The 12,688-nt window shown below is 40.8% G+C and overlaps 1 protein-coding gene across 2 annotated transcripts in view; it reads right to left on the reverse strand.

Annotated features, from left to right (window-relative positions):
* Positions 1–12,688, reverse strand: part of wwp2 (WW domain containing E3 ubiquitin protein ligase 2) — a 260,110-nt gene that overhangs the window by 13,330 nt on the left and 234,092 nt on the right. For both annotated transcript variants that reach the window (XM_038806387.1, XM_038806386.1), the window contains 4 exons: positions 9,073–9,232; positions 5,973–6,106; positions 5,518–5,658; positions 1,145–1,265 (listed from right to left, as the gene is read on the reverse strand). In XM_038806387.1, the coding sequence (XP_038662315.1) occupies positions 1,145–1,265; positions 5,518–5,658; positions 5,973–6,106; positions 9,073–9,232 (556 nt within the window). The remainder of the gene's footprint in view (positions 1–1,144; positions 1,266–5,517; positions 5,659–5,972; positions 6,107–9,072; positions 9,233–12,688) is intronic.

Here is a 12,688-nt window from a genome sequence, read left to right on the forward strand (position 1 = left end):
CGCTGCGACTGGCGCGAATTGCGCCACGCCACCCCGACGCCGTTCTAGGGGCGGCACCCCGACGCCGTTCTCCGGGCACCCCCCCCCCCCCGGTGATTCTCCGCCCGGGATGGGGCAGGCGGCCGTACCAAAAAATCCAAGTCCCGCCGGTGCTGTTCTAACCTGGTCTTACCCGGCAGGACCTCGGCATGGAAGGATTCGGGGGTGGCCTGTTGGGGGCGGGTCCGACCCGGGGGAAGGGGGGGGGGGGGCTCTGCTGTGGCCTGGCCCGTGATCGGGGCCCATCGATCAGCGGGCCGGTATCTCGGGCTGGGGGCCTCTGCGCCGGCCCCTGTAGACCTACGCCATGTCGCATCGGTTCCACTGCGCATGCACGGACAAGCTAACGCCCATCTGGCACTGGGATCGGCAGCTGGAGAGGTGTGGGTCACTCCAGTGCCGTGCTGGCCTCCTGTAGGGGTCAGAATTGCTGACCCAGAGGCCATGTTGACGCCGTCGGGAAACGTGACAGCATTTACGACAGCGTCAACACTTAGCCTCAGGATCAGAGAATCCCGCCCCATGTCTTTCAAAGGGACAAAGAAAATATTAGGTGGGATTAACCAACCAACCCACCCACGTGTTTCTCAGCGGCAGAGGCAGCCCGCTAGCGGGATTTACTAACACCGCCGTTGTCAACGGGATTGACTGCACCCCTCGTTGCTGAGAAATCCGTGCGCCGGTGTGGGACCTGATCCTGACTAGTCTAACCAACAGGTAACAACTCGGAGTCCACCCTCCACTCTGAATAGTTAATGTCCTGTACAATACAAGAGTTCATGTTGATATGGAAACAGTGCCTACTCAGAGAGACATTAAAATATCATGTAGCATTTGAATCTTAAATGATAATAATCTATGGAAATGAAATGAAGTGAAAGGTTACTTTGTTTTAAAGCAATGTCAAATAGGTCACAGGATTAAAATGGGAATTGGGAATGAGAACAGGTCTCTTTAAAACCTGTTCACCAGAGTGTGATTTTAAAATGTTTCCATTCTCATAAATTTAACCAAGGGATGGGATCCATTTATTTTGCTTGCTATTCTCCACTTTAGGCATCTTGCATCATGTTATGTAAGGCAGTCTGCAATATGGAATTTTTACCTCTAGTTCCTTTTCATCAAAATAGCGCAGCCATTCTAAGGGTACAACCTCATTGAACCCATCCAGGAAAGCTTTGGTCTGTTCCTCAACTCCACGAGTGAATCTCCAGTCTGTCAGCAACCTAAGGGTTAAAAAAAAATCAACTGAATGCAAATTATTGGAAATATTTGATAGTGACTGATGCAGGTAGACATGCACTTTTTAAACTGACGAAGGATAGGTCCTTCTAAGGCAATGGTTTGAAAAAAACAATTTTTATTTAATGGAATTAGAAGCTGTTTCATTGATTTTTCAATTTTTTAGGGATTCTTTAGTATATCTAGGGCATTAAAAAGTAGTTTTTTAGGCCAGAGATCTGTCTGATGCAAATGAAACGTAAAAAAGAAGTGAAGAGGGAACTCAGTAAAGCACATACATCCACAGTTACAATTGCACAGGTTTTTCTCTGCCTGGTTGATGTTTTGTAGCTAAATAGCTAAAAAAAAAATTAAAAAATCTTTTCCTTCTCACCAAGGACACTTTAGGCCAATCTGCATCCAACAACCTGCTCTGAAAACTCTGCTCACATTTTGACATTTGTGATCAATTCCATCAAAGCAGCTGAGACAATCCACAACATTCTGAAATAATCAACAACATTCAAAATAAAAGAACCCCTTACAATCGAAAGAAAAAAGTAAATTCACTCGATCCTCCAATGTTAACGGATCCTTTAAAGAATTGCAGTATCCAGATCAGCACCTTTGCCAAAAACTAGTCAGTTATTTCTTGAGTCATTCCCGCTATGTACCAAATTTCATTGAAATCTATTAGTTTTTGAGATGTATTGTTTACCGATAAACAGACTAACAAACAGGGGCGAAAACATTATCTCTACCCACCTTCAGTGTTGGGAGATAATAACATTAAAATATTGTTGTATTCTGGGTTCAGCCTATTAAAGGGCAAACCAGCAGCCATGTCTGCGACAGGGCAGCTGGTTTAGGTAGTGGATGCGGTAGGTGATCATTATTATGACAGCCACGGAGAGCAGGCATTAAACATGAAAAGATGAGGTTGGAAATAGCCGTGACAGAAGTTGAAGCAGGGAGGAGGAATTCATTCGGGGATGAATGTAATAGGTGTGGGGAATAACTAAACTGAAGGGGAAGAGCTCTGTGCTTTGATTGGAAATTGAGGGCCGGAACCAGATGTGGGCTGCCCCTTTAGGACAAGAGTTTGTAAGTATTTAAAAAGGAACACATGGAATTGTATGAAGAGAGAGCACTGTGCAGTACGTTGTCAAAAGTATATATTTTTTTACAGTAGCAGGTATTATATAGTCAAGTTTGATCAAGAGGACTTCCGGTGGCAACAGGTAGGAGAAGGTCATGCATAAGGTAGCTCCCACCATGGTCTTTGTTTATTGGACTTTTTATCCTGATTCCCAGGGGTTTCGGTTGTCAAAACTGACCCTTTATGTGGGATAAGGCATTTGTCGGTGAAAATATGTTGAAATCTATAAAGGAGGTTGGTGGCAAGACGATTACAGGGGGTAATCCTTCAACGGAGCCAGAATACCCGCTAAGCTCAGCAGGAGGGAAAGTGGCGGACCCGGCCTTGGGTGTGGCTGCTCATATCACAGTGGAAACGCTGACTGGGGTGATGGCGCAAGGGTTTAATAAACAGCTTGCAAAGCATTTTGAGGTGCAGGACAGGGTGATGAGGGAAACCGTTTAGCGGTCAATTAAGGAGGCACTTGGCCCGATATGGGAGAAGCTGGAAAAAACCTCAGAGGTGGTGAAGGAGCATGGAGAGGTATTGAAAGGTGTGGAGGCGGCCTTGTCATGGAATGGTGATCGAGTCGCCTCGCTGGAAGCTGACATGTTGCAGGTGGAGGAGGAACAAGGCTTTGAGGGCAAAGTTGGATTGACTTGGAGAACATGTCGAGGAGAACAGGTCGAGCACTGAATTATAATCCAAGAACTAACAGTTTTATTTTTGCTTTCATAACAGTAATTCATGTATTTTTTTGAAAAATTTAATTTTTTGATCTCTCACCTCTGCTAGTAAGCTATTCCACAATTCTATCAACCTCCAACTGAAACACTATGCCAGCATTTCTCATTTCAAAAGCCCTTAACTTTAGCCCTAAACTATGATGTCTAATTCTCAAATGCTGGATCTAAATTCTTCATCAGAAGTCCCCCGTTAACCCCTCTTCTCTTGAGAGTAAAAAACATAAGAAATAGGAACAGGAGTAGTCCATTTTGACTCCTGAGCCTGCTCTGCTACTCAATAAGGTCATTGCTGATCTTGTACCTCAACCACGCTGTTTCATAATACCCGACTCCTTTTTGTCATTCGTTTATGTAAACATGCGGGCTGATGTTTGGGGGTTGGTGGGAGGATGGGCTCATTATTATTGTTATGGGGATTGACATATTTGTTGCTGATTATTGTTTATTGTTGGTGGGTGTAAATTCTGGAGAAAATGTGAAAAGGAGAATAAAAATATTTTTTAAAAGAAAAACTACGCTGTTTCATATCCTGTGATTCCTTTATCATCTAAAAGTATATCAATCTCTAACGTGAATATACTCAACAACTGAGCATCAAGCCTTTCAAATAAATCTCTATAGTAAAGTCCAAGTCAATAGTTGTCCTCATTTCATGTTGTAATTCCATCTTTGTGATTTGTGTACAAAGACAACCACTTTCCTCAGAAACCTAACATGTCTCAGATTCACTATTTTAAAATATTTCCTGTAATATGAAGATGACAACTGAACACAATAATCCGTATTCAGCCACACCTAAACAAGATACAACCGCAACATCAGCTCAAATTTCTGACTATATTTCTACTGTGAATTTACTTTATGACCAGCTGTGATTGGTTGTATAGTTTGGTATTGTCAAAGGCTCCATTGCTACTGCCAGTACCAATTCTAATTGGCCGAGAGAAATAGTAGGGTGAGGCAAGTCAGTAATCCCATCTGGAGTACTGCCATAAAAGTGAAGTGATCCATAAAGCAATTATGCTGATAACCAACCACACTCCCCTACACCTTTAGATGACAGTGGCTAACAACTTATAGGGACGGCACTGTGGCACAGTGGTTAGCACTGCTGCCTCACAGCTCCAGAGTCTGAGGTTCAATTCCGGCCACGGGTGACTGTCTGTGTGGAGTCTGCACATTCTCCCCATGTCTGCGCGGGTTTCCTCCGGGTGCTCTGATTTCCTCCCACATTCCAAAGATGTGCAGCAGGTTAGGTGGATTGGCCATGCTAAATTGACCCTTAGTTTCATAAACATTAGGTGGGCTTACTAGGGTGGAGGTGTGGGCTGAGGTAGGTGCACTTTCCAAGGTGCAGACCTGATGGGGCGAATGGCTTCCTTCTGCACTGTAAATTCTATGATAATCTATGAAACTTTACAATATTAAACGGCAATCACTCAGTCAGAAGGCTTAACTAACAGAAAACAGACAACAAGGACTAGATTTAACAACTTAAAATTCAAAACTGGTAGGATGAGACACTGATCTAAATAAAATGTGTAACATGTTTTTTTAAAAAGGGTTATCATGTTCAAAACATTATTTTTTAATTTAAAAAAGGTAACATTTTTGGTATGTTTAAAATGTAAATTTTTACAAGTGGTTTTGTGAGAAAAAGTATGGCAGCTGAACGCTTCAGCTTTTTACAACAATTTGTTTGGCTTATTTTCCACATTTTTAAATTAATAGATTTTCCTTGGTGCTCATGTCTCAGGGTCCTGAATTGTTGCTCATTTAACTGACAATAAATTTATGCCAATCAAAATGTTGTCCACAAAGTGAAATGCTGAAATGTAATAGTCAGTGCATGTCACAGAGAGTTTTATGGCAGACTGTTAATGCATGTGCTATATTTAATGTACAACTAGCAAACATCATTGCTCACAGTAGATCAAATGATGAGTTCTACAAGATCAGGATTTATTATACCATGTAAGGTGCAAGTGTGTGGCCTCTTTAAGGCTACAAAGTATTGCTAAGTAAATACTGGATTAATTCAATTGCCTTTAACGAGATTGCAGGTGGCTTGCTCCTGTGCTCCTTGAAGCTTTCTTTTAATTATTTTCTTTAAGTACAATACTGAAAATTGAGTTTGACACTTAAAGCTTAGCAGAGAACTGTGACAGACAAGAAGGTAGACACATCATCTAAATATTGATTGACACAGAACAAAACTTCCACATCACTACAGTGTAATAAGAAGCAAATGGATAGATTATATTTATGACAACAATTTCCACAATTTGTTTTCCTACTGTGGGCAATAAAAAAACAAAACATGTCTACAGATTTCTACATTAAAATAGCAAAAAAATATATAGAATTGTTAACCTCATGTACTCCTCCTTATTCTCTTCAATGACCATAATATTTTCCCCATCTTTTTTCAGCTCATGGGTTGAAACTTTCCCCAATATTTCCATATCTTGAGCAAAATACAGATCCAAGCCACACTCTTCTACATTGTTCTCCCTGAAAAGGAGAAAAATTAAATACATTCAAATAACCTAATAAGTTTAGCTTCGCACAATCATCTGTACCAGCCAGTCCACAATTTTGCATTAATTTCCTGAGAAACAATTACAAATGTATGCATCACTCTACCCTATCACACTACTTCCAAACATTTTTTCCTGTATTAAGAGGCCGATTGAAATGCAAAGTTAAAATTAACAATTTCTGTAGGCCGAGAGGGTTAACTGTATATTAACATTAAAATACATACTCGAGTCATTTTACAATCAAACACATTATGCTTACATGTTCAAATATATTGTTATACTTACTTGATCCACTGTAGAGAATTGTAGAACTCTGGGTCAATTGATTCCAAGTCCTTCATTGTCGGCTTTTTATCAAGCATCTGCTTATAAAACGGCAATGTGAATCCTGTATCGATAAATTTACCATGGTAAAGAGCCTAGAAGTAAACAAAACAAACAAACCAAGTCAAAATAAGGTTTCATATTACAGCTCACAAGGAAATTTGGAGAAGGCTGCAAGTGGCAATCAGCAGGACCTCCAGGTTCTCACAAGGAATAATTGGAAAAAATGCACCCACATCTTCCAATAAAACCTTTGAGATCCTCTTTCATGCCAGACAAAGTCTGAATACCAAATTAGTTCATTATCCGAGATGAGGTAATGAGAGAGAACCAGCTTGGATCTCGAATGGGATATAATTTCGAATGGATCTAGTTGAATTTTCTGAGGAAGTAACTGTATATTAGTATTAAAATATAGTAAATAAGAAAGTGTCTAAGGATGTTATTTATATGAACTTCTAGAAGGCATTCAACCAAATTGGACAAAAGAACTGTTAATAAAAATGCATGTATGAAATTGGGTGCAATCTATTGGTTTGGATGGGAAATTGATTAGGAGCTTAGAGACAAGAAGAAGGGATAATGATTACATACTCAAATTGGCAGTCCGTGATTAGTGGTGTCTTGTCGAGAAAAGTACTGGGACCTCGGCTTTTCATTCTATTTATAAATGTTTTGGATGAAGGAATAGAGGCACATAGATAAAATTGCTGACAACGCAAAGTCATGTAGCACTGCAAATAATGTAGGTAGATTGAACAAGTTACAAAAGGACATTGCTAGATAAGTGAGTGGGCAGAATTACAGTTGATGGGGGTTCAATGCAGGAATGTATGGGGTCATCCACTTTGGACCCAAGAAAGATAAATTAGTGCACTTTAGAGGAACTAGAAACTGTGAACGGGCAGAGATTTAGGGGACCCAGTACAGAATCACTCAACCCTGGTAGAAAGGACAAATAATAATTGAAAAGCCTAAGATGTTAGCCTTCATAAAAAAGAATAGAAAGGAGTGCAAGTTATATAGATCCATACAGTGCTCTGTGTAAACATCACCTGGAAGTACTGCACTAAATTCTGGGCACCACACCTCAGGAAGGATATTTTGGTCTTGTGGTGGGGACAGCACATATTCACCAGACCAATATTTAGGTGAAAAGGGCTAAATTATGAGGGCAGGATGCATAGACTAAGCTTGTATTCCCTTGAATAAAGAAAAATAAGGGGTGTTCCAACTGAAATGTTCAAGATGGCCAAAAGAATTGATAGTTTACATAGAACATAGAACAGTACAGCAGATAAGCTATTTCCTTTGGTGGACCCAAAGCAATGGGATATAACCTTCAAATTAGAACCAAATTATACGGGGGGTGGGTAATCTCAGAAACCAATTCTTCAGATTAAGAATATCGGAAATCTGCCCAAAAAACTGCTGAGACAAAATCAATTCAAAATGATAAAATTGAGATAGGTATATTTTTGTTCGGTGAGGGTATTGAGGGCTATGGTAGATGAAAATAAGGTACAGATCTGCCGTGTTGTAACTGAATGACAGAACAAACTCCAGGCGCTTCATGGTCCACTCTTGTTGCTATGTTCCAACAAGAAAAATAACTTGCACTTATATTGAGCTTTTAACATCGTAAAACACTCCAAAGCGCATCACTGTGTGTTATCAAATGAAATTTGGCATCCAAACCACAGAGAAAATATTAGAACAGCTAATTTGTGAAAGAAGTAGGTTTCAAGGAATGCCTAAAAGGAAGAGCGGGATCGAGAGGCAGAGAACTTTAGGGAGGAAATTCCACAGCACAAGGAACTAAAGGCAAGGCCACCAGCAATAAGCAATTAAAATCGGGAGCTCACAACGATGCCAGAACTGGTAGGCACAGAGATCTCAATGATTTGTAGGACAGGAGGAATTACAGAGACAGAGGAAGGAGGTCATGGAGGGATTTGAGAACAATGATGAGAATAATAAAATCGAGGCATCAATATTTTCTGGTGGGGGAAAGAAGCGGGGTGGGTAAGGGGTAGAAGGAGAACTAGAAGGAGAACTTAGGGGCAGCACGGTAGCAAAAGTGGATAGCACTGTGGCTTCACAACGCCAGGGTCCCAGGTTCGATTCCCCGCTGGGTCACTGTCTGTGCTGAGTCTGCGTGTTCTCCCCGTGGCTGCGTGGATTTCCTCCGGGTGCTCCGGTTTCCTCCCACAGTCCAAAATGTGCAGGTTAGGTGGATTGGCCGTGCTAAATTGCCCTTAGTGTCCAAAAAGGTTAGGAGGGCTTATTGGGTTACGGGGACAGGGTGAAAGTGAGGGCTTAAGTGGGTCGGTGCAGACTCGATGGGCCGAATAGCCTCCTTCTGCACTGCATGTTCTATGTTAGCCCCCTATGGATAGTGTACACCAATTTCAGCAGCATCACAATGCACATATTGGAAGTCCAAATTTAAGTGTGTGCCACAGCTCAGTGGTATCACTCTCACTTCTAGGATGGTTGCGAGTTCAATCCCCATTCCTGAGCATGCAATCTATGATGGCATTGCAGTTCTAAGGCAGTGCTGTACAGTTGGTGGTGCTATCTTGTGACTGAAATGTTAAACTCAAGCCACGTTGACCCTTCTGTGGACCTAAAGGATCCATGACAATATCTGAAATAGTGCATGGAGGTCTTCCCGGTACCCTGGTCTATATTGATCAATTAAAAAATAAATTATTTGACTGTGCTCTGTGGAAAGTTCCCTATTTTTCCTATGTTACAGTAGTTCTTCCAAAATATTCCATTGGTTCCGAAATGCTGTGGCGCTTGCATAGATTGTGAAAGCATTACAGAAACACACATTCTCTTTTTCCAAGTATTCCTGGCAGACTTGCATTCAGTTGGCAGAAATGGAACTTCAGTTATGTCAATATCAAAATTTACAGGTTATGGATCTCAAATTGAACTCCCAAACACCGTTTTAATACAACATGGAACATGTGCACTTTGGAAATGGCTAATGTATTTGGAATTCATGCAGTTACACATTCAATATTTCAATAATTTCCATCACTAAACTTACCATCGCTATGAACCTTCCAATAAAACGGAAATAGGTCAAGTGATCCGGATTAATTGATGATGCGGGGTTTATCTGTAGACAGTAGTTGTTCTTTCCAGCATATTCAAACAAGCAGTACATTGGATTCAGAACTTCATGGGAAAGCAGGAAAAACCACTCTCTATGGAACAATAGTAAACTCAAATAATAAAGGTTTGAAAGTTTATCAACTTAAAATTGCGTGAATAATCAAAACACAATTTCTATTTTGTTATTCAAAGATTGTGCATTGAAAAGAAACAGATGTTTCACCATCTCACTGTTCCTTCTGCAGCCAAGAAATCACAAACTGTTCTCCTACTTCTGATGCTGATGAACAATGGACAGAAACAGTCATTTCCCAGCAGTGCGTCAAATAAGCCTTAATTTTGCCACCTCTAACGCTTTATTCAGAAATGATCATATGACAATTTAATGGAAATCCTATCATCAGTTTTCAGAGAGTCACAGAGTCATTAGCATACAACAGGTAATCATTAGGCTCTATGAGGCCATGTCGGTTCCATGTAGAGCAATATAGTCAGTCCTATACCCCAGCTTTATCCTATAGCCCTGCAAGTCTAAATCCCTCTAGGCCCCATCCAATTTCCTTCTGAAATCATTCATCATCTTGGTTTCCACCACCCTTGCAGTCAGCGGGTTCCAGGTCACTACCACTCACTGTGTAAAAAAAAGACCTCCCCCCCCCCCCCCTTAAATCCATTTTCATAATGCATTGTTTTTGTCCTTCAGCCATTATTTGATCCAAGTTGAAATTCATGGCCATATCCCATAAGCCTCAATTTTGTTAATCAATCTTTACTGTAGCACAAACACTTTTCAAAATAAGCCAACATCCATTGCTTTCCCTTCATCAACCTTCTGTTGTTTCATCAAAAAATGCGATTAGGTTAGTCCATCATTTCTTTTTATATTTAGAGTACCCAATTATTTTTTTTCCAATGAAGGGGCAATTTAGCGTGGCCAATCCACCTAACCTGCACATCTTTGGGTTGTGGGGGCGAAACCCACGCAGACATGGCGAGAATGTGCAAACTCCACACGGACAGTGACCCAGGGCCGGGATTCGAACCCCAGTCCTCAGCGGCGCAGTTCTGTGCTAACCACTGTGCCACATGCCGCCCCAGGTTAGTCAATCATGATCTCTGCCTTTTACAAATATGTGCTGACTATCCTTAATTAGTTTAAACCTCTGGAAGCATTTGTTGATCTTTCCCTTGATGTTTCTAAACCTTGCCTATCACCAATGTTAAACTGACCCTACCTGTAGTTACTAGGAATGTCCTTACATTCTTTCTTAAATAAAAGTGTCACATATACCACATGATAATCCTCTGGCACCTCCCTGATTCTAGGGGAAAATTGGTAGATACTAATCAAGGAAATTCTCGTGAACATATTTCAGAAATTTCTCCCTCCCCCTTACCATTACTCGAACATTATCCCAATCGGTATTTGGGAAATTTAAGTGCCCCAAAATCACCAGTCTATAGTTCTTGCGCGATTCTGTGATTGTCCTGCAAGATTTGCTTCTCTCTCTCACTATTTGGAGGCCATTAAAATATCGCCTGAATTTTGAGCATACCACGTTTTTTTGCTTCTCAACTTTCACAAAACTGACGCTGTTCTAGCCATCTCAAGGACATCCTCTCTTTCCAACACTACAGTGTCTTCCTTAATCAGACTGCTACCTTGTCTGTCTTTTTCCCTTCCCAATCTTTTCTGAATATCTGACGTAAAATTTTTGCAATAGTGAAAAAGTTATTCTCAGAGAAAAAATTTAAAAGAGCACAAATAAATGCTACCTCCACCCCCCCCCCCCCCCACCCCCCCCCCCAAAACACCAGTACAGTCAATTTTACAGGTCATATTAGATGGGTGACACTTAACTGCCCTCTGATATGGTGCTGCAAGCCATTCAGTTGCACCAAGTCTCCACAGTAAAGTTGAAGAATTAAAAGCCAGAAGACCACACGGCACTCCTGGGCACAGAAATGACACAAACAAACCCAGCCCAGTCAACTCTGCAAAGTCCTCTTCACAAACATTTACAGGCCACTACCATCTAGACTCAACCACCTTCAGCTGCTTCATCCATCACAAGATGAGAACTGGGGATGTCCACTGATTCATGACTCCTCAGAAACTGAATTAATCTGTGCTTCAGACTTGGACAATATTCAGGTCGGGTTGATAAGTGGCAAATAACATTTGCAGCACACAAGCAGCAAGCAATGACAATCTCCAACAAGAGAGAATCTAATAATCTTTGCTTGCCATTCAATGGCATTAACATGGCTAAAACCCAACCGCCAACATCCTGGGGCGGAGGAGGTAGGTCCACCATTGACAAGAAAGGTGATCTGGACTAGCCATTTAAATACTGTGGCTGCAAGAGCAGGTCAGAGGCTGAAAATCCTGCAGTGAGTAGTCATCTTCTGGTAGTATCAAACACTTCCCATCAGGTGCAAGTATTTACCTACATTGTAAAATTTCATTCCCTCTACCTCAAGCGTAAAATAACACTCACTATTGAATGAAAGTGATATTTCCCAGTTTGCATACCCCTGTACTTTCTCCTGGTTAAAATGAATTAATTAGAAAATTAGGATCATTTTTGTGTTGTGCCTCCATGCCCATAAGAACTTGGTGCCCAAATTTAATTCACGTGGAACATTTGCAACCGACAGACAAAGCAGACTTTTATCCCATTAGTCTGCGTGGGACATGACTTCGAACTCAGACTCCACTATTCATGTCACATATTTTTATTGGGTTGAATTTTATTGAAATTAGTTCAGGTTTAATATTGATGACAAATTTCATTGGTGTACCTTTTTAAAAAAAAAAAGTTTAGAGTACCCAATTCTTTTTTTCCCCCAATTAGGGGGCAATTTAGTGTGGCCAATCCATGTAGCCTGGATTGTGAGGTTGAGCAGAAACCTTAAAGCCTGTGATAGGTACATAATTTGGTTAAAGGGTAAAGCCACAAGCAAAATCATAATTACTTGCTTTTTCAAACAAATGTTAAAGTTAAAAACTGCTTTGATTTCAACAATGATCTTTTAAAACATTAATTTGACAGAAACATTATATACTGCATATTGTTCAATCCACCTAGTCTCCAGATAGAAAAGGTTTCTCTGCAAACAAGTTATACTTGCTCATAATCATTATGTAACTATCAATAGAACAGAGTTTCAGCTAACGTCCAATTGCAGATGAAGGAAGAACCTCAGCACAGAGACAAGTGGCTTTCACTGATGCAGGAAGATTCTCAGCAGCCTGTCCGTGGTTCTACCCTGTGGTAGAACAGCATGACGTAACCTACCATAGGGTAAAACCACTGGTAGGTCACAGAGTGAAAGGGGCTGCAGGAAGCGATGATGGAGACTCTAATTACAGGCACTTCATCCACCAAGAAAGAACAGAAAAATTGCAAATCTCACACAATTCTCATACAAAGGATAACATAAAAACAACAGAAGCTTATCAGCAGTCTGTATCAAAAGCTACACCGTTATAAAAAACATACAGTAATTAAATCAACAAAAATTATCTTTTAATGGCCATGTCA

This window comes from Scyliorhinus canicula, chromosome 9 (genome assembly GCF_902713615.1).
Source record: "Scyliorhinus canicula chromosome 9, sScyCan1.1, whole genome shotgun sequence".
NCBI classification, from domain to species: domain Eukaryota; kingdom Metazoa; phylum Chordata; class Chondrichthyes; order Carcharhiniformes; family Scyliorhinidae; genus Scyliorhinus; species Scyliorhinus canicula.